At 36.5% G+C, this 18,601-nt stretch overlaps 4 protein-coding genes and 1 pseudogene across 14 annotated transcripts; 1 reads left to right on the top strand and 4 right to left on the bottom strand.

The window, feature by feature from the left end:
* Nucleotides 1-1,633: 1,633 nt before the first annotated feature.
* On the top strand, nt 1,634-5,910 carry LOC110807535 (GRAS family transcription factor). Of its 11 annotated transcripts, none has more exons than XM_088209464.1 (4): nt 1,634-4,671; nt 4,755-4,798; nt 4,890-4,970; nt 5,410-5,910. In XM_088209464.1, the coding sequence occupies exon 1, from the start codon at nt 2,159-2,161 to the stop codon at nt 4,415-4,417; it is 2,259 nt and encodes a 752-aa protein (XP_088065590.1). In that variant the 5' UTR covers nt 1,634-2,158; the 3' UTR covers nt 4,418-4,671; nt 4,755-4,798; nt 4,890-4,970; nt 5,410-5,910. The 11 variants fall into 11 exon arrangements, with proteins under 11 accessions (XP_088065590.1, XP_088065591.1, XP_088065593.1 ...); XM_088209465.1 differs by having other exon boundaries at nt 5,335-5,910; XM_088209467.1 differs by having other exon boundaries at nt 4,887-4,970.
* LOC148240324 (S-protein homolog 24-like) lies at nt 5,285-5,704 on the bottom strand. Its single transcript, XM_088209714.1, has one exon. It carries the CDS (start codon nt 5,702-5,704, stop codon nt 5,285-5,287), a length of 420 nt encoding a protein of 139 aa, XP_088065840.1.
* A 637-nt stretch (nt 5,911-6,547) lies between the features above and the next one.
* On the bottom strand, nt 6,548-8,692 carry LOC110807522 (membrane protein insertion efficiency factor). The gene is made up of 4 exons (XM_022032664.2): nt 8,470-8,692; nt 8,307-8,366; nt 8,048-8,188; nt 6,548-6,819 (listed from the first exon to the last, which is right to left on the bottom strand). The coding sequence occupies exons 1-4, from the start codon at nt 8,690-8,692 to the stop codon at nt 6,761-6,763; spliced, it is 483 nt and encodes a 160-aa protein (XP_021888356.2). The 3' UTR covers nt 6,548-6,760.
* Nucleotides 8,693-8,885: 193 nt separating this feature from the next.
* LOC110807523 (NAD(P)-binding Rossmann-fold superfamily protein) lies at nt 8,886-12,747 on the bottom strand. Its single transcript, XM_088209470.1, has 7 exons — nt 12,289-12,747; nt 10,813-11,081; nt 10,688-10,724; nt 10,501-10,598; nt 10,205-10,266; nt 9,349-9,472; nt 8,886-9,246 (listed from the first exon to the last, which is right to left on the bottom strand). Exons 1-7 carry the CDS (start codon nt 12,569-12,571, stop codon nt 9,127-9,129), a joined length of 993 nt encoding a protein of 330 aa, XP_088065596.1. The 5' UTR covers nt 12,572-12,747; the 3' UTR covers nt 8,886-9,126.
* Nucleotides 12,748-16,000: 3,253 nt separating this feature from the next.
* On the bottom strand, nt 16,001-17,668 carry LOC148240323 (uncharacterized; annotated as a pseudogene).
* Nucleotides 17,669-18,601: the final 933 nt, after the last annotated feature.

The following is an 18,601-nucleotide window of genomic DNA, read 5'->3' as shown; positions in this document are numbered from 1 at the left end:
TAATTTTAATTTTATTTTATAATTATTTAATCAAATGTATTCGATTCGGTTCGGTGTAATTTTTAAATCGTATGTTTAAAAATATATTTGACCTATAAGTAGACATTAGGAAAATATGATCAACTGAAAATTAAAGTTGTTGACTTGAACGTGACCCACTAAATATATATAATATACAATCTCACCCCGAAGCATAAACTTTATAAACAATAATAAATATAGATATACATATACATACATATATATATATATAAAATTACCATGGTGAGCCCCCAAATGTTTTATGCTAAGAAAAGGGTATGCTGTGCTATCTCCACTATTGTGATATAAAGTTAGTGCTCAAATAATACCTTTATTCAATTTTTATATTTTCCTAGGAATTGTAATGATTATATATATATATATATGTATATACTCACATGTAAATCTTAGAACACCCAGAGGGACCACCAATCATTCATGAGTAGTCATATATTTATATATATATATATATATATATACAGTGTAATAATATGGTTTTCTTTTGTATGTACAAATATTTTATGATTATTATTATTATAATTATTATTGAAGGATTAGGATTAAATTCAAAGATTTGTAACTTATATCAATCGGACACTTTTGATTCTTTTCTAGTGAAAACGTACAGCTCGGGATTTAAAAAAGACAAGTTTGCGGAGACCAACCGCAATTCCTGTTTGTGTAGCGTGGATTTTTGTCAGTGCACCACATAAAAGCCCTCCCTCAGATGGTGGCTTTATATACTCTATATATATATATATATGTATTTATATATGTATGTATATATGTACACACACACATACATATACTTAAACAACATTCTTTAAAAGTTAAATGGAGAAAATATTAAATTTGGTTGTTATATTATTTTAAAATATTTAAATTTAATGCATACTAACACTGTTAATGAATTTGTCGGACGATAATTAATTATTTTTAACTATAATAAATTTTCATATCAGATATAACGTAATATCATCAATTAAGATTTAAATTCATAAATTTTTACTGCTAATATTTTTTTTAAAATATTTTTATATATAAAATGTTACGTAATAATTAATATAAAAAATATAGGTAAAATTTAGTATGTGATAATGTTTTATATTTTCAGTGAAATTTTCTTTTAATTTTTATATAATTTTATTTGTACAAAACAATATTTATATTTTATTTATATAATTATAAAAATTATATTATATATTTGTAAAGGGTAAGAATCTAACTCTATATATATATATATATATGTATATGGTACTTTTTCTAAACAAATATGCCCATCATCACCATCATGGATATATATATATATATTCATGATCCCACGTGAATCCACATCCACGGCAGAGGGGCATTTTAGTACTTTCATCAGAGCGGGACCACGCGTCGATGCAGAAAGAATCCTTTTGGTGACAGATCGTTCTGGAAGCACGCGGAAAACCCGCCACATCATCCGAAATGTTCTTTCAGACTGACACGTGGCACTCGCGTATTGGGTAGAGGACAAATAATTGAGTGTCTCATGATTTAGGAGGAGACAAAATCAACGGTCGTGATTTTTTCCACCTTTAAATCGCTTTTATCTCAGAAATAAAAAAATAAAAAATAAAAAGCTCCGTAAGATGAAATGGCTTTAGGTCACTCCCTGCTTCGTTTCCCCTCTGTCTCTGTCTCTCTCTCTCTCTCTCTCTGTGTTAAGATACAGTCTCTGCGAGGTAAGCTATTGTTCTTCTGTATTTTCTCGCGTTGTGTTCCCAAGCAGAGCGCCGTACAGTTTATGAAGGAAGTTGATACTTTTTTTTGGGGCATTTGAGGGGTGGTGAATTTTGACCTAAAGTTGGCGATTCATTGTCTCTTCTTTGTTTTTTGTTTTTTCTAGTGTGTTGTAGATTAGCAACTTAGTAGTGGTGAATTTATCTATGTTCTGGTTTGTCTTCTTTGCGAAATTAGTGTTTCAATCTTATTGCCTGCGATTGTAAAGTTTCTTCGAATCATGGTTTTGTGGGGGGTAAAAAATCTCCAATCCTTCGAATCGAGTAAATAAGAGATTCGTGTATTTTGGATTTTGAGATTCTACTGGTAGTTCTCCTCCAGTTTGGTTTGGTTTGGTTTGGTCCTGTGTTTACTTCTTCCGAAATATATGATTATGGAGCCGCGTCTTGGGATGTTTTCTGGTACAATGAATCGAATGCAGTTTGTAAATCAGCCCTTGTCCGTTTTGCCAAATCAGAACCTTGTTGCTGAACCTAGATTTGAGAATACCTTTATGGATCACAGTTACAGGGAACATAATTATCTTGCACCAAACGCAGTAGTCCCTGGTAGAGTTGCTCCCGTTTCGAATTTGAGCCATGAGGATGATTCGCATGAGGACTGCGATTTCTCAGATGCGGTTTTACGGTACATTAACACGATGTTGATGGAGGAAGATATGGAGGACAAGACGTGTATGCTTCAAGATTCTTTGGATCTTCAAGCGGCTGAAAGATCTCTTTATGAAGCTATCGGCAAAAGGTATCCACCTTCCCCAGAACCAAACTCGACTTGCATCATGCATAATGGAGTAAACCCAGATGAGAGTGCATATTGGAATTATAGAAACTGTTCCATTGATGGCTACTTCGTTGGCAATGGTCGGGTACAAAGTCTGCCCGAGTATGATACCTCTCCGTTACAGACGCTTCCTATTTCAAGCATTTCTTGGTCATCTCATGGCTCTTCGAATAGTGCGATCACCAGTGTAGATGGGTTGTTGGACTCTCCTGGAAGTGCCATTCAGGCCCCCGATTTGAATAGTGAGAGCCCATCTATTTCACAATTCAAGAGGGGAGTTGAGGAGGCAAGCAAGTTTCTTCCTAGTGACGAACAGTTGCTTGTCAATTTGAATGGTGGTGGCTTGCTACCTAAGGAGATACGAAAAAGGACCAGTGAGGTGGTGGTAAAAGTGGAGAAAGAAGGCAAGAAAGAAGGGCTACCTAATGGATTGTGTGGAAGGAAGACATCTGACAGGGAGGGTGTTGATCTGGACGAGGAGAGGAATAGTAAGCAAGCTGCAATTTTTCCTGAATCCATTTTGCGATCAGATTTGTTTGATAAGGTCTTGCTTCGTACTCCGGGTAACGGATTGGATGAATTTAATGCTCTGCGTGACACCTTGCGGGATGGAGCAGCCAAGAAAGTGCCGCAAAATGGGCAGTCAAAAGGATCAAATGTAACTAAGGGCCGTGGTAAGAGAAAAGGTGGGAAAAAGGAGGTGGTGGATTTGAGGAATCTGCTGATTCAATGTGCACAAGATGTAGCTGCTGATGATCGTAGGAGTGCGAATGAATTGTTAAAGCAGATCCGGCAGCATTCTTCTCCGTTTGGGGATGGCAGTCAGAGATTGTCTCATTGCTTTGCTAATGCGTTTGAGGCTCGCTTGGCAGGCACCGGTAGCCAGATATATAAAGGTCTGGTTAGTAAGAGAACACCTGCTTCTGATCTACTTAAAGCTTACCATCTATATCTTGCTGCATGTCCTTTCAGAAAAATCTCTAGCTTTGTTTCCAACAAAACCATAAGGAATTTAGCTGCAAGTTCTATGAAGGTCCACATCATTGATTTTGGTATTCTTTATGGATTTCAATGGCCCACCATGATCCAGCGATTCACTTGGAGAGATGGTGGGCCCCCAAAGCTTCGGATTACTGGCATTGACTTTCCCCAACCTGGCTTTCGTCCAGGAGAACGAGTTGAGGAAACAGGACGTCGCCTAAGAGCTTATGCTGAAGAATTCAAGGTGCCATTTGATTATAATCCCATAGCAAAGAGATGGGATGCCATTCAACTTGAAGAGCTCAAGATTGATAGGGATGAGGTCCTTGTGGTCAATTGCATTTATCGGAGTAAGAATTTGCTTGATGAAACCATGGCAGTAGACAGTTCAAGAACAAATTTTCTAAAATTAGTAAGAAAAATTAATCCAGACCTTTTCATCCATGGAATTGTTAATGGAGGCTACAATGCTCCATTCTTTGTTACCAGATTCCGAGAAGCTCTCTTTCATTTTTCTGCAATGTTTGATATGCTTGAAACCATCATCCCACGTGAGAATCATGAGAGGATGCTGCTTGAGAAGGAGATCTTTGGTAGAGAAGCTTTAAATGTTATAGCTTGTGAGGGATGGGAGAGAGTGGAGAGGCCAGAAACATACAAGCAATGGCAAGTTCGTAATCTTAGGGCTGGGTTTGTGCAGCTGCCTTTCGATGAAGATATAGTCAAGCATGCAACAGCTAAAGTGAGGTCAGGTTACCACAAAGATTTTCTAATTGACGAAGATGGCAGGTGGCTTCTGCAGGGATGGAAGGGGCGAATTATCTATGCCCTTTCGGCCTGGAAGCCAGCACAGATAGGTTTCTAGTGATGCTTCTGAGCATTTAAGGTCTGCTTCTCGCCTCTGGGTTATGCCAGCAGAGATAATGAAGGACTCCGAGGAAATGCTGGTGTTTGGGTTTGCATGATCTTGTCTTTGATGTTACTGCCTTATCTAGTTCTAAAGATGAGTCAACTGCTAGACCAGAATCCAGACAGTTTGATATTGCTACTAACTGTTAATGCTTGACTGATATTCCGACTTTGACAAGAGAAGGGTGCTGTAAAAGTGATGTTAACCAGGTAAATTCTCAGTACTAACAGAGTTCTTCAATGTGTAGACAGTTAGCTATATTGCTACTAATCTGTTAATGCTTGACTGATAGTCGACTATGACAAGAGAAGGGTGCTGTAAAAGTGATTTAACCAGGTTAGTTCTACGGTACTAACTTAGTTCTTCAATGTACACACATTTCTTGCTGGATATGTTGGATTTTGGTTGAGTTCTCGTTTTTTAGTAGGGAATTCAACAGGGAAGAAGTTTGTAAATGACTTCTAATGTTTCCTTAAAGACAAAAGTGAGGATTTTCTGCTATTAACTGGTTTGATCTCTCTCTCCTCTTTCTATTTTATGCTTATCATTTGAATTGATTTCTACAAATTGTTTTTTGAGCTCTATGCCTTTTTCTTCAGAAAGAAAATAGGAATATTAAGTATGAGTAGGATATTGGAGCATGAACAAAGTTTTGGAGGTTGTTTTTTTATTTAAAATTTACATATTTCATTAATTAGATAATATATATATGTATGCCAGTTTTGATATAAATATAATATTTCTTCAAAAATTTCAGAATTTTATTCAAACCCACTATTTTTCATTGAAAATAGATTAGATCAGATAATGGATATATATAAATTAATTATTCCAGTTATACTTATGGACCCATGACATAGTTGTATTAGCAGTGAAGTAAAAACCATCTTCTCTAGCTTGCCAGTAACAGTTTCCTGTTTGGGCACATTCATGTCCTTCATCATCAGCTTTAAAAACATCAAACATGGCTCGCTTGTTTCCCCAGTTCCAGCCGCAAAAGAAGAGAGTTGTCTGCCAAAAATTCACCTTCAAATGGAAAGTAAAATCGCCATCTTTCCACAAAACGTGCCTGCCCAGATCATCGTTTTTCGACTTGCACCGTACGATTAGTGCGTGCGAGTTAGTTTGCAGACCATTCATGATGTGAACATGATAAGTTTCACCCACAACTCCTCCTACGGTTCTCAAATTCAAGATTAGGGTTACCACCAAGAAGAACCAAACCAGAACTGCCCGACTCATGCTTATTGTGTATATGTATATATATTGGTTTTGTCAGATAATAGAGTCTTTGGATATGAGTTTTTATTCAATGAGTGGTTTCTTCAGTTTATGGAGGAAATATATAGGTTGCAACTTAAAAGTAGGAAAAGAAATCCTGTAAACTAAATATTCTTATGTATAAACAAATTTGGTCAATAAACTAAATATTCTTTTATGTAAACAAATTTGGTCAATAAACTAAATATTCTTATATATGAACAAATTTGGTCAATTACTAGATCCTTAAAAGAGCTATAAAATCAATCTAATGAATACCTTTTTGATATAATTACACAATCAATCACATAACTCACTCGGACACTTCCCCTTTAAGTTGGGTTTTAGATGTATATCTTGCCCGACTTGTCGATTATACCATAGAATACTTTTCCTCAAACTGCTTTTGTAGTATTTGGAGTGGATTTTGTCAAAACCGAACCCATCACAGATGCAAAATACACTAACCCGAAACTGTCTCGAATCCAAGACAAGTTCATAAAAAGTTTTAAGGGTAAGCTAAATTTTATATTTTTTAAAATATAGAATGTAAAGTATAACATTAACAGCGGTACCAAAGGGGTACCAGTACCAAACCCATGTTGGAGGAATTTACATATGGAAAAGGATAGTTGCAACAATGACTAAATATATTCTGTTGAGATTAAAGCATATCTAATCAGCCTACTTTTGTTCAACCACAAGAGGAGATGAGAATTCTTAGGACTGGGAGACAACTAATAAGCAGATCTGTTTAATAGCCCCACAACCACTACAATCGAAGCAGACTGCGTCTCGTAACAATTTCATGACAATAATAGCGAATAATATCAAAATAGAAATTATTAGAAAAACAATAGCATTTACATTTTTATGCACATTGGTTATGTTAAACTCTCATTGAGGCTGCTAGACTATGATATTCCAGCAAAATTTCAACTAAAGTTCACACATTTATCCACATTTATCGAATCATTTTTCTGGATGGTATTACCTCTCAAAAGATACCAGTGTTCAGAAACCATGAAATCAACAGTCTCATTCTTCAGTTGGTCTTGTCTCATCAAACCACCGAGGAGGGTCGAATCCAGACCCACCTACAAAATTGAAAAAGGCTCACAATTCAATATGCTTATGTTATTTGCTTTCCTTGCATTTCAAGTTTTCTTCCAAAATCTGTTTAATTTAAGTCCTCTTTTATTCCGTTACTTAATCATTATTAAGGTAATTTTTAAAAATTTCCATTTACTTTGCCATTCTATCTATCAAATTCATCCCTATATTTTAGTTGAAGTACTCAACCCCTACATTTCTATATTGTGTCAAACTAATACATTCATTAACACCATACATTAACTTTTAACAGATTCTTTGCTGGCACTATAAGTTACCTTTAGATTAAATATTAGAGTTTAGTACTGTGTGAACAGAGTCAAATTTGCTCACCAGAAAGAAACTTTAAAATTTGTGAAGGAAGAGAGAGCTCCCATTTTGTACAACACCTAAAACGATGAAATAGGATTTCATCGCATTCCAATCAGATTCTCAGAAAATTGAATCTGGATTAAAATTGAGAACCTACTAAAGTTGGAAACTAATGACAAGATATAAATAACAATTTCATTGACAAAAAGCCGAATCATAAATTCCATAACCACAGCCATGGTCAACTGGGAAGCACCATAGCAATATGGAGCCTGCCGTTTCCCCATCCCCTGGGGCGGTCACAGTGAGCTCCTGACCAGCTTTCCCAAGCATTATTAATAGTTAAGCTATATATATGGTATATGTGTTGTGTACAACTCCCGACAATGACTGGCAGCTAATTGATACAAGAAAGTGTTTATTGAATGAGAAAGTGAGGGTGGTCTTGACTTAAAAAGGTGTTTGATATAGAAGATTATATTAATATTTCCTACGTACCATTTAAGGAAATATATATACAAGAAACAAATGGATAGTACCAAATCGTTAATGGCAAATACACGAGTTCTATGATAACTACCATGCTTACTAAATGTAGAAGCAGGTTGTACAGCTACTAATAAGATGCAGCAATGAAACTATCAACCACTGCTTAACTGAAAGATTGGTATGTCACTTCCTCTACAAGTGGTTGTAGGTTCAAAATGGACTTTGTTCTCGTATTTCTTTATTTGGGAATTGTGTTATTTTACGTTATGCTATGATCGGTGTAAACGTATTACTAAATAATTTTACGAATTTTTACTTAAAAAAAGATCTAGCGGTGAATCAGGTAAATGAATGGAATAGAAATTAAATTATTTGAAGGAAAAAGAAAACGAAGAAGAAAGGTTAAAATACCAAGAGGATTGCAACGGCAGAGACGCCACGCAGTCAGGACGGTGCCTTTTACAACTCCATATTTCTTGTAAGCTTCCATTGAGTACTCACTACACGTTGGAATATACCGACAACTCTTAGGCATCAGCGGCGAGATTTCTCCTGCGTAATCCATCAGCAATTCGTTACTTCAAATTTCCCCTTTCATTTCTTCATCAGCAAAAAGTAAAACTAAAAATAATAATCACGAACAAATTGAAGGTAACTTAAAAGACTTTACTCTTGTAGAATTGCAACAGAGACAACGCAGCTTTCACTCCTAAGCTATCCCCTTCCTCATCTGATTCAATTTGACTCAACCAAATCAGCTTCGCTTTTGATTTTGCCGAAAAAAGCTTAAATTAACTTCACACAGAGAGAGAGAGAGAGAGAGAGAGAGCGACCTTGAGGCTGAGGACTGTTTTGATCCTCGGCTGTAGCGAATCTTACGCACCAGTATCTTGCAGTAGAGCCTTGTATTTGAGCTTTGCGGGGAAACTGGAGGGAACTGAAATTAGGTTTTTGGCGTTGAACCACTGAAAATGGAAGCATACGGCAGTTGGGGGAGGCAACCATCGCCATTGCACGTCTCAGCTTTCTCTGTGGCCTGGCGCCTTGATATTTCATTTTATAATCTTCTTTAAATTTATAAAATTTATTTTCAAAATATAATTTTTAATCATTTTTTTATATTTTTATTTTATTTAATTAATATAAAAATAACTTAAACAATAATAATTATTACGTCAGCACTAAGAATTAAAAAAATAAAAATTAAATTATTAACGTAATTATCTTTTTATAATTTATATTAGTTAAATAAAATAAATTAATTATTTTTTTATTAATTATATTAAAATGTTTATAACATAATTAATAATAAAATATGCAATTAAATCCAGAGTTTCTAACATTTGAATTTGTTAAAAAGAGGCTTCCAAGAACAGGAGCATATCCAACTGATATGCTAGTTTGCCGAAAAAGTCCTACACCGACAATAAGTTAACTTCTGATTTGGAACTCGAGAACACGACGAGATCTTGGATCCGCATTTACATCCATCAAAAACGAGCAGTGACTTGGGAAAAAAGAGCCTTAAAGTCCTTCGTTGGAGTTCCCGTTCCCTCAGGCTTTGAGGCCAGATCAAATGCCTTGAATTTTGCCTCCTCGAACTGCAATGCCTGCTCAAGATCAACCACGACGACAAGGAAAGTGCTTGTGAGAAACAAACGGAAGCATAAGAAATTAAGAACGTATCGTAAAGTAGTTATGCATAAAAATACCTGAACGCACACTTCTGCAACATCAGCCCTGGCTATGGTTCTTGTTTCAGTCTGAAGAAGCTCATCATCCTTTCCAACAAGCAGTTCTCTAATACCACCTTCCTTGTCTTGCAGACCTCCAGCCCTGTTTCCATAAAGGTAGATATCAACTGGCAAGATTCGTAAGCAGAAATTATCAAGGCAACAGCGAGAGGGCATTCAGTTCCCGATGTGGCGTAGGGAATAAATAAGAACTGTTAGAAATAACTAATACCTGAAATTAGTTAGGTTTTTCAGCTGGAAACACTATAAATACCTGGAATTCTAACTGCATTTGATCATTGTGAAAGTAATGCATATCTAAACGAGTCTTTTTCTCTATTCGATCTTAAGGAATCTCTCTCCAAGTGTTCTTCGTTCCTGAACCCCTCCCCTCGTTTGTTTCCTTTTCTTGAAACTTTATTCTTCCCTTGAACTACCCATTTAGTTGGAAGCTAGAGTGATCCAGCATAGTCATAGCCCATTTAGTTCTCCTATAATGTTGGTATAGGAAAACATGGCACATGGATGATGTGTATAGACTATCGAGAACTGAACAAATACACCATTAAAGATAAAAACCTCAGTCCTATTATATAGTTTCCTTGAAATTTTGCAGATAGTTCATAACGCACAAATGAGCTCTAATACATAGTTTTCCACAGATCACATCTAAAAACAGGAAGGATAGGGTTAAGTGTTACATAATTATACACTGTCTCCTATTAAATCAGAAAAAATATAATTTTAGTTTCGTAGAAGCAGGAAGCCAAGTTATTTGCTTTGAAATTTACAGATAAGATAAATAAGCAATTGCAAAATGATTAAGCTATCATACCTTATAATTGTATAAGGAATACCAGAATCAGCCAAATACTGCTCAGCTTTTCTTTTCCAAACCTGCAACCACAGAATATTTTAAATAATTTCTAGTCGCAAAAGTTACCTTCTTAAATTCAAAAGGAAAACATTACGCAAGAGAATCTTGTTAAAGAAAGAAAACAAAATAACCTAAAGCCCAGAAGTCAACTAAGGACAAACAATGAAATCTGAAGTGGATTCCAAAACAAAATTCAAACGTATATGCCACAACAATGAAGCAACTTTACAAGAACAAGAAAGAATGACACTGACCAAAATATTCCCGTTACCCAAACTGTTCAAGGGATGATTAGGATTTGTTCCCCCCATAGATCCTACCAACACAATCTGCTTCACACCAGCAGCCTTGGCTGTTCATATGAAATCACACATTATATAGTTCAGCAAAATCTGTATTGAATTAATGTATTAAAAACAAGTGAAAGGCAGAAATACCCACCGGCATCTATTTGATTCTTCTGACCAATCCAATCAACCTAAAATGCAAAAGATTTCCATCAATATGATGAAGAATAGAAAAATGCAATGAATCACCTTGATAATGAACTAAGAAAAAGTTTAGACTTGTTCAGGATATGCTCCATCTTCAAAGTAGAACTCTGGCCTTCCGCCTTTTGCAGGATCAAAATCTGGTTTCATCTTTGGCACAGCACTTGTGAGAATTACAAGGGCGTCAATTCCTTCAATGGCAGGAGTAATGCTGTGGGCATCCCTTATGTCCCCAATGAAGACATCGTCTCCTCCAATTTTCTCCTTGCTCTCCTGAGTTCTGACAAGGCCTCTGGCTATATATTGGTCTGACCTCTCCTTTAGTTTCCTATAAACTATTTGACCTGCCAATTTCAATGAGGGTATCATCTTCAAATGTATGAGGAAATCTTCCTGGTTTGAAAGAGAATAAACATAAACACGTTTCTACTTTGATTTACCACTGCAGAAAGACAAACTACAGACACAAAAATGAGGAATTAATAATCTCCTGAACTAGAGCGATATGACCTAAGAACACAGCATGAAATGATGATAAATTACACTAACTCAGCCGCTGAATCAGAGAGCTAACTGAAACCAAGAAGACAACAGTAATAACAATAATAATATGTGCAACATTTTTCATTCTCTGCAACAAAGTTCATTTACATTCAGTCATAGGCATTCATAAAGGGCTTACACAACCCAATTCCTTTCTGTGGTCATTCAAATCCAAATGTGAGCGACATTTAATCCAATTCTGAGGCTACAGAATTGGAGATGGCCCAGCATGCTTCTCTTTGTGATGTTTTGAATTCAAGTGTGAGAGAGGTTTAATACAACTCCTCTAAGCACAAACACAAGCATCAAATTCAGATTGATACGATGATCTGAAGTGGTTGAAATTTTTGCACACTTTCATCAATGAGGAGCAATATCAGAACTTCTCCCCAGAAACACAACCAACATCTTTGCTACATACAGAGTGAAGAGATTTCCAATGCAAAGGCAAAAAACTTGGTGCAGAGTTAAGAGAGCCTTTTTTTCTTTTCTTATGGGTGCCATTCATCCTTTGTGTGTTTCCTAGTTTTAAATACTTTCAATTATGAAAATTGATGCAACTGGACTTCAAGTCTAGACGATACATATTAGCTTAACTAGCTACGTGCCTCTCACATAACCTTCCAGTCTCAAGACTACAGATTTCAATTTTCACCTATGTGAGTCTGATATGGGAGCCATAAATTTCCCAATTTGATTTTATTCTTCGAAAAGCTGAGATAGAACGCTCTGTTAACATCACCAAAATCCTTTAACCTTTCATCGTGCATCACCAAGGATTTGATAGCGTGCTTGAACTATCCAAACTAGATATATAAATTAAAAGAAACTACTAGCCAAGACGCCGAGTCCTAAAACGACAAACTACGATAAACAAGCGAATCCATTTGCAAAATCCTTCAACTCTTCAGAACAATTCCACGAAATCATAAACCAAACATATCAGAGAACAAAACACAACTTCAAAAACCAAAAGAAAATAACCGAATCCCAAAAAAAAATCAAAACCTGTTCTGCCACCAGCACCAGTGACCAGTACAGTGCTAGGAGACAAATCCGCCATCGATGCAGCAGCTACAACAATTCGGACTCTCCCAAACCCCTTATCAGGTTCTCTGCTCGTGAGAAACGAAGACGATTTTGAGAAGGAAGAAGAGCGAAGAGAAGAAGAGGAGGAAGATTCGGGAAAGCTCTTAGGGAACCGAATTGATGGGACCAACCGAACCGGGTCAGTAGTTCTTAAGGAAGGAAATGCGGGGAATATCAACGGGACACGTGTCGCGGTTGCCATTGGTGGAAACGTTGGTTTCAGTTCTTATCCATGCCGCCGACGGTGACGTTAACCTGAAACTTCCGCTTCAATGCGGCCCGCCGTTAGTTTCACGGCCGATTCCGGACGGTGTCGGATTGCGCTTGTTTTTCTTTTTTTTTTTTTTCTGAATATCCGAAGTAATCTTCTTATCCTGTCTTGTCTTGGCCATGTCAGCTTATCCTACGCTCCTTTCAGCCACCTTATCTTTGGTAGACAAGAATTTTTTGTCGAATTATCTAATTTGAACCTAAAGTAACTTGAGCTTACCAATTATATATATGTATATATACATATATATATATATATCATTCAATCATCTATAACTTTAACTAGTACATTGGTCCATATATATATATATATTTTTTGTTATAGTTTACCCATCAAATCTTTAGTTTTGTTAGAATGGAGAAGAAAGAGCCTAATGAAGAAGAAAAATTACTCTTATTCTTCTTATTGTATTCTTTGACAGCCAAAGAAAATATATGCAGTTTTTGTTGTACAATGGCAGAGAGAAAAAAACAAAAACTGTTACAATTAACATACTAATTTCATCTTATCACTAATTAATCTTCTAATTAATCTTAATACTCCCCCTCAAGATGGAGAATACAAATTTACTGTACACATCTTGTTTAATAAATTGTCGAACTACGTAGGATGAAGCGCTTTTGTCATTAAATCTGTCACTTGATTCCGAGTGGATATATGCATCGTCTTCAAGGTACCATTTTGGATTCTTTCACGGACAAAATGACAGTCAAGTTCAATATGTTTTGTTCTCTCATGATATACTGGATTTAAAGCAATGTGTAGAGCTGCCTGATTATCACAGTAAAGTAATGCAGGACCTTGATGTTGCACCTTTAAGTCTCGCAACAAATTCAGAATCCACACTATTTCACATGTAGTGTTGGTCATGGAACGATACTCGGCTTCTGCAGATGATCGAGATACAACTTGCTGTTTCTTTGATTTCCATGAGACTAATGAAGACCCAAGAAAAATACAATAACCAGTTAGAGATCTTCTAGTGTCAGGACATGTGCCCCAATCAGCATAAGAAAAAGCTTTAATCTGAATGGCAGATGATGAAGGAAAGAAGAGACATTGTCAGGTGTTTTCTTGATGTACTGAAGAATCCGCAAAACAGCTCGAAGGTGACTGGTCTTAGAAGCAGCAAGGAACTGACTCAGTCTATTGACAGAATAGCATACATATATCAGGGCGAGTGATGGTTAAGTACAATAATTTTCCAATCAGTCGCCGATAACTTGTAATATCAGACAGAAGTTCTCCATCATCTTTAGACATCTTAATATTGGGTTCCATAGGAGTAGATGAAGGCTTACAACCAAGGTATCCAGTTTCAGTTAACAGATCCAAATATTTTTTCTTTGACATAAGGTGATTCCTGTGTCATTTCTTGCAATTTCAAGTCCAAAAAAATATCGGAGAGTTCCCAAATCTTTCATTTTAAATTTTTATTTGAATACAACTTTGAGTTCTTCGACGCCATGATCATCATTAACAGCAATGACAATATCATCAACATACACCAACAATGCTAAGAAAACATTACCCTGATGCTTGACAAATAAGGAGTGGTCACATTGTGACTGATAGAAACCTTCTTGAAGTAATACTTGTGAGAACTTATGAAATCACTGTCAGGAAGTCTGTCTCAACCCATAGATTGACTTGTGTTGTCGACAAACAGGTTGATGTGGAAGAGTCTCCCCCTCTCGAGGAGAATAGCCTAGAGGAATATTCATATAAACTTCTTCGTGAAGGTCACCATGAAGGAAAGCATTGGTGACATCTAACTGAGTCAGACTCCAACCATGAATAGCAGCTAGTGAAAGTAAAATTTTTACAGTAACCAATTTTGAAACAGGAGAGATAGTGTTAATGAAATCAATGTTAAATTGTTGTGTGTAGCCCTTAGCAACCAGACGGGCTTTGTGTCTCTCTACGGTCCCATCGGCTTGATATTTAACTTTATAAACCCACTTACAATCAATAGTTTGCTTCCCAGGTGAAAGGGAAACAATAGACCAAATATTGTTGTTCTCAAAAGCACGTAACTCCACATTTATAGCCGTCATCCAAACATCGGACTGGACAGCCTCAGAGAAGGTGGTAGGCTCAGTGTGGGAGGAAATGACACAAATAAATTTGCGATATTGAGGTGTAAGCTTTGTATAAGTAAGGAATGAAGAAATGGGATAAAGTGCATGTGTATCTGTATGGTAGCAGTGATAGTCAGACAAATAAGAAGGTGGTTGTGTTACACACAGAGGGCGAGATGGTAGGATTTGGGAAGAGTCATGCTGTGAGTGGGTAGATGAATCAAGGGAAGCTGGTGAGTGTGTAGGTGTATGGAGAGGAAAAGGTAAAACACGGTCATGAAAAAGGTCATTGTGAATGGGACTAGGTGAGTGGGATGAAAGAAATGGAAAGATATGTTCATGAAAAATGACGTTTCGAGAGATGATGATTTGATTACTCTCGATATCGAGAAGTTTATATCATTTGTAACCCGAAAAGTAACCGAGGAAGACACAAGCCCTAGAACGAGGTGAAAATTTATGGCGATGACTATCGAAAGTGGAGCAATAGCATAGACAACTAAAAGTACGCAAATGATCATAAGATGATTTTTTATGAGTTAATAATTCAAATGGAGTTTTATTAGATAACAAGGGGGAAGGTGTGCGGTTGATAAGGTAAGCAGCAATCAAGATGCAATCGCCCCAATAGATAATAGGGACATGGGATTGAAATAGTAAGACACGTGCCACATTTAAAATGTATTGATGTTTGTGTTCGACAATAGAGTTTTGTTGGGGAGTCTCAACACAGGAATGATAAGAAACAATGCCTTTTGACATGAAAAATGAATAAAAATTCAACTTATGCGCATTGTCATATCTCACATATTTAATGAGAGTTTTATATTGTGTAAGGATGAGAGTATAAAAGTCAGGAAAGATGGTAAGAACATCCAACTTTTAATGAAGAAGATACACCCAAGTAGTGTGAGTGCAATCATCAACAATGGTAAAAAAGTATTTGTATCCCTCGATAGTCGGTGTAGAAAAAGGACCCCAAATGTCAATATGGATTAAATCAAATGCATGATCAGATAATTTATTGTTAGAAACAAAAGGCAATTTATGTTGTTTAGTCAAATGACAAATTTTGCAATGAGAAATAGTTAAAGTCTGTAAATCTTTATTAATGTACTGAAGTTTTACATAGGAATGATGACCCATTCTAAAGTGTCATAGGCTACTTTTAGAATTAGCAGAAACAGAATTAACAGCGAAAAAATGAAAATGTCTAATAATTAAGTAGTAGAGGTTGCCAATGCGTCTAGCCTTCCCAATCAACAAGTCCCGAGTGTGGTCCTGGATGACACAAGAATGAAGAAAAAAATTAACCGTACAGTTGTGGGTGGTGGTCAACATGCTTACACTGACAAGGTTAAAGGAAAAATGAGGGACAAATAGAATATTATGTAGGGTTAGGGTGTCGGTGAGGAGCACATTTTCAAGTTGAGTTACTAGCACTGAACTACCATTTGGTAAAGTGACTAGGATGAGTTCAACATGCTTAAGGGTTATGAATAGGGTGGGTGTGCAACATATGTGATGTGTGGCTCCAGAGTCAATAATCCAGCATTTAGAGGTAAGTGTGTGTGTAAAACTAGAAAGGCAGAAGGGTTTGAATGATATACCTGTCGCGTGAAGATCAGAAGTAGCGTGATTGGTGGGAGGAGAGAAGCTGTCTGGCGAGATGGTGGAGTGTGGTTGGTGGAGCCGTGCGCTTAGGTGAGCAATAATATTTTGAATTTGCGATGTACTCAGAGCATCGACCGAGGCAGCAGAATCAAGTTCCAGTAAGCAGGCAACGGTGGAGGTGAAGTTCTGCGCCTGTCGCGCAGTCGGGTGTGTGCCCGAGGAAGAAGAAGAACTGTGTTATGGAGAAGCCTGTTCGTGGGCCAAGACTTGGTGGGTAGAAAAAAAATCAGGCCTGGACTCAAAGCCAATTGAATTAAATGATCTGGTTCCAGGAGTGGGCCGAGACTGAGTTGAAGCATTGCGGGCTTGGGCTTGGGCTTGGACGTGTCCATCATTAAAAACAGGTGAGTGCATTTTAGGCTTGGGCTTGAGGCCCGGTGGGTACCCATGCAAGTAGTAACACCTGTCCATAATGTGGCCCACGAGTCCACAGTGTGAACAGGTGGGTCGTCTTCGACTTTGAGTTAGGGCAATGGAAGAAGCAGACCCCGTAGCCGTCTCTGCGCACACGTCGAAGCCGATCGCACGGTGTCGTTCTTCTTGCACCACCAGCGAGAAAGCCTTCAAAATGGATGGGGAACATTCCATCATCAGGATTTGAGCCCTAACAGCAGCGTAGGATGGATTCAAACCTATTAAAAAAGTCATCACAAACTCCTGCTCCTGATAATCATTCCATGTCTTCATGTTTCCATAATGACAGGTTGGTAAGTTTTGAGCTCCTCCCAGATTGTTTTCATCCGCGTATAATAGACATTGATGCTGAGTGACCCTTGAGCAAGGTTATTCATGTTCTGTTTCAATTGGTAGATACGCGGTGCATTGCTCTGCTGATAACGAAGCCACAAATCGGTCTAGATAGATTGTGCATTTTCATGGTATAACAAACTATCAGCTATCTCCTTTGTTACAACATTCAACTACCAAGAAGTTACCATGCTATTACAACGTGACCAAGCTGCGGCAGTGGAATCAGTGTTGCTCGGTTGATCGTAGGTTCCGTCTATGAAACCCAATTTGTTTTTGGCGTTCAATGCTATTCTGATTGCTCTCTCCCATGTATTGTAATTATTGCCATTGAGAAGGTTGGATACCAAGACTAACTCATGATGGTCGGTACTATGAAGGAAGAACGGGTTTTGGGAATCATCTGATTGCTCTCTAGCCATTGAAGATTAAATTTTGAAGCTCAATCACTAAGCTAAAAAAAAATGTTTGATTAATCAATCCGCTCTGATACCATGTTAGAAAGGAGAAGAAAGAGCACAATGAAGAAGAAAAATTACTCTGATTCTTCTGATTGTATTCATTGACAGCCAAAGAAAATATATGCAGTTTTTGTTGTACAATAGCATAGAGAAAAAAAACAAAAACGGTTACAATTAACATACTAATTTCATCTTATCACTAATTAATCTTCTAATTAATCTTAATAAGTTTCTATTTTTTTTTGTTATAAGTGTGCTTGGAATAACATTCAAAACCCGCATATAATGTGTAGAGATTAAATTATTATTTTTAATTCGATAAAAGAATAAATTCATAATAATAAAAATATGAATTTTTTTTATGTATTCTTTTAAAGGGTTACGATCTCAATTTAAACAGTCAAAATATTTTTCTTTCTCAATTTAAAATTAGTTTAAATTAAAAGAATCAAACTTTAACCAGTAAGAACAATCAATTCTACAATGGATCAAAAATATGTTTCCGTTAATTTTTTATTTATTCTCATTAAATTAATATAGAAGGTGATTCGTCGTCGATAGAATGTAATTTTTAATGTTAAATGCAGTATCGTCGTCGATAGTAACACTAAATTTGACTTACATTGAGGTAATAGAGAAATAATTAGAGAAAGAAAATTTTAAAAAAATTTACGAGAATTGAAAATAGAGATACAACGAATGCTCAATTATTTAAAAACGACGAGTATAAATTTTTTCTCTTTGTGACATTACAAAGAGGTACTAACAAAGTAATTTATTGGATTTTGCATGAATCACAAACTGCTTCTTGAAAAAAGGTTCCAATTTCAGCAAGAACTGAAGTATGAACTTTGGCCAAATGATAGGTAGAAAGCTCTAGTAAGGATCATCAATTCGTAAATATCAACTATGCGTGCACGTAGATAGATACAATGTATATATGGGTATTAGGTTAAAATCTTGTATCTATCTCCCTTCGTTTCGGCCCAGCTAAGACA

Source organism: Carica papaya, chromosome 8 (assembly GCF_054855325.1).
Source record: "Carica papaya isolate Zhongbai chromosome 8, ASM5485532v1, whole genome shotgun sequence".
In the NCBI taxonomy this organism is placed as follows: domain Eukaryota; kingdom Viridiplantae; phylum Streptophyta; class Magnoliopsida; order Brassicales; family Caricaceae; genus Carica; species Carica papaya.
Note: the sequence above shows the minus strand (reverse complement) of the source record. Positions and strands in the feature narration are given on the sequence as shown.